The sequence below is a fragment of the Cetorhinus maximus genome, chromosome 2, assembly GCF_964194155.1.
Source record: "Cetorhinus maximus chromosome 2, sCetMax3.hap1.1, whole genome shotgun sequence".
Classification (NCBI taxonomy): domain Eukaryota; kingdom Metazoa; phylum Chordata; class Chondrichthyes; order Lamniformes; family Cetorhinidae; genus Cetorhinus; species Cetorhinus maximus.
This window is the reverse complement of record NC_135880.1, coordinates 65,947,607-65,949,705: the sequence shown is the minus strand read 5'-3', so window position 1 is coordinate 65,949,705 and position 2,099 is coordinate 65,947,607. Positions and strand designations below refer to the sequence as shown.

Sequence of the window (2,099 nt, the reverse complement as noted above, 5' to 3'; positions counted from 1 at the left end):
GGCTGATGCCGCCTTGTCCCTGAGACACTAGCACACACATTGAGGTGACCAAGATGGCATCGCAGATATGTCACATCTTGAGCCCTGTGTAGGATGTTAAAGTTTCAGTGAAATTAGTTACCCAACCTAGCTCTGTGCTCCAATCTCTGAAGTGCCATATTAATGACCAATCAGTTGCTCATGGTCAATGAGTGGATGCCCTGTGGCCCATTAGGAGTGTTAGTTGTGGTGAACACATGACAGGCCTTCATTAATGGAATGCCATATATGATGCAGCTGTGCCTTCTTCACTATTTTTTTTTCTGTAGAAAAGTTATTTTATTAAACATCATCCGTTGCATCTGTTTCAGCCTCCTCTCCTCTGGGTCCCACTCCATGGGTCTTCAGCCCGGCCCCAGGCCAGGGACCCCCACTGCTCTGGCCACCCCAGGCTTCCCTGGGTCTGTCCATCAGGCCTGGATGGTGCTTTTCACCCTGAAGGCCAGATAATAGACCAGCAAACCCATCGCAGCAGCAACCACCTCCATCGTGACCCAAGGTCCACTCCATGCTCCCCGATGATCAACGCTGACAGTGAAGAGGGGCTTGATGGTCGACACGTTCTCGCTGCCTCTCTGAGCTTTCCTCAAGGCACTGTAAGACTCCTCGTCAAAAAACTTCACCTCGTAGGTCCCCGACTTGGCGGCTTTGTGCTCGGCACTGCAGGAAACCTGGTAGCGGCCGATGTCCTGGCCTCGCGTGACTGGGAACTGTTTGCTGTTGACGTCTGCGTACAGCGCTACGTTCTGTGCTCCGTTCTTACAGGTTAGGGAGATTTCCACAATGAAGACGGTTCACTATTGTTGCATTCCCAAATTCTACATTCCTATGTGTTACTCTTGAAATGCAGCGACTGTGAGGTGAAGCCACTGAGTTCTGAGTAGCCCTTTAACAGTGCTAATGAAGCCATTGACTTTCAGTGGCTTCCACCGCAAGGAGGTCGTCCTCCTTTTTTTCTAAGCAGACTCCTGCTGACTCCTGCAGCAACAGGAGGTTAGAGGGCGACCCCAGAAAGGCTCCCCTCATGTTTGCCCTTCCCACAACTGCCATTCCACAGCCTTCCCTCCCCATTACCCCATTCATGTTCATCAATACCACCCTTGCCTCACAGCCCACCCCTGGATGAAGTGCTAGTTTCAGAAAGTGGAGGCCTGCATGAGTACCACAGCACAGTGGTGTTCCTTGGGACAATGTAGGCAAAGAGCAAGAGCAGACCAACCCTATAGCCCCAGCAGAGTGGCGTTCATTTCAACAAGACCGGGGCAGCGCTTTGGCAGGTATGCTATGTATGTTGCACTCTCTTTGAAATTACCAGTGAACTGAGGTCTGACTTGTGCACGCCACCCCTTTTCAAATGGGTTTGAGGCCGACATAATTTCCTGCTCACGTGATGCAAGATTGGAGGGCTTGGCAAGATTTTGGCGAGCAGCTGTTTTAATGAGCATTCATGAGATATTAATGAATGCAAATGGCGTTCACGCCACTGGTCAGTGGGATAACCGACCTGCCATTAACTTGCCATCCAGAGAATTGCAAACTGTTTTTGTGCCAGCAGATTTCCAACTTTTTACCTGCTGCTGGGTTCTCTGCTCCTGCCTGCCATGGAACCTGCTGTGGGCCGGATGGGAAAATGCTGCCTGGAGAGTGAATCAACTGCGACACCCACCTTGATTCTATTTCGGATGTGCTCAAACTTTAAGTCGCCAATCCATAGAGATCATTAATGAAGGAATTGACAAGTTCCCCAGGGAACTGGACTCTTTTGTTAAATTTAGCTCTCTCCAGTATTTCATTGGATCTCAAGTTAAAATAGACGTCGAAAGTTCTCAAAGCATTATTAAATTTGGCAGATGATTCATCAATAGCTTGCCATGCAGTGATGTTGTCTGCTATTGGCCCAATTGAGTAAAGAAGTGTACTAACTTTTTCTTCCACTGATTTTTTATTGAGATCTGCAGCAATGCTGTATCTTAAAAATCTTCTCCTCCAAAGACTCCAGTTATGTGACTGGTCTGGGCCATGGCTGAATCCCAGGAGAGCTGCAAGTGTGGAATTGCAAT

The 2,099-nt window shown here is 48.8% G+C and overlaps 1 protein-coding gene across 1 annotated transcript; it reads right to left on the bottom strand.

Annotated features, from left to right (window-relative positions):
* Positions 1 to 434: 434 nt before the first annotated feature.
* On the bottom strand, positions 435 to 833 carry ssr4 (signal sequence receptor, delta; the record flags this gene model as incomplete). Its single annotated transcript, XM_078556949.1, has 1 exon — positions 435 to 833. A coding segment is annotated over one exon (384 nt), but the record flags the coding sequence as incomplete, so codon positions are not given.
* Positions 834 to 2,099: the final 1,266 nt, after the last annotated feature.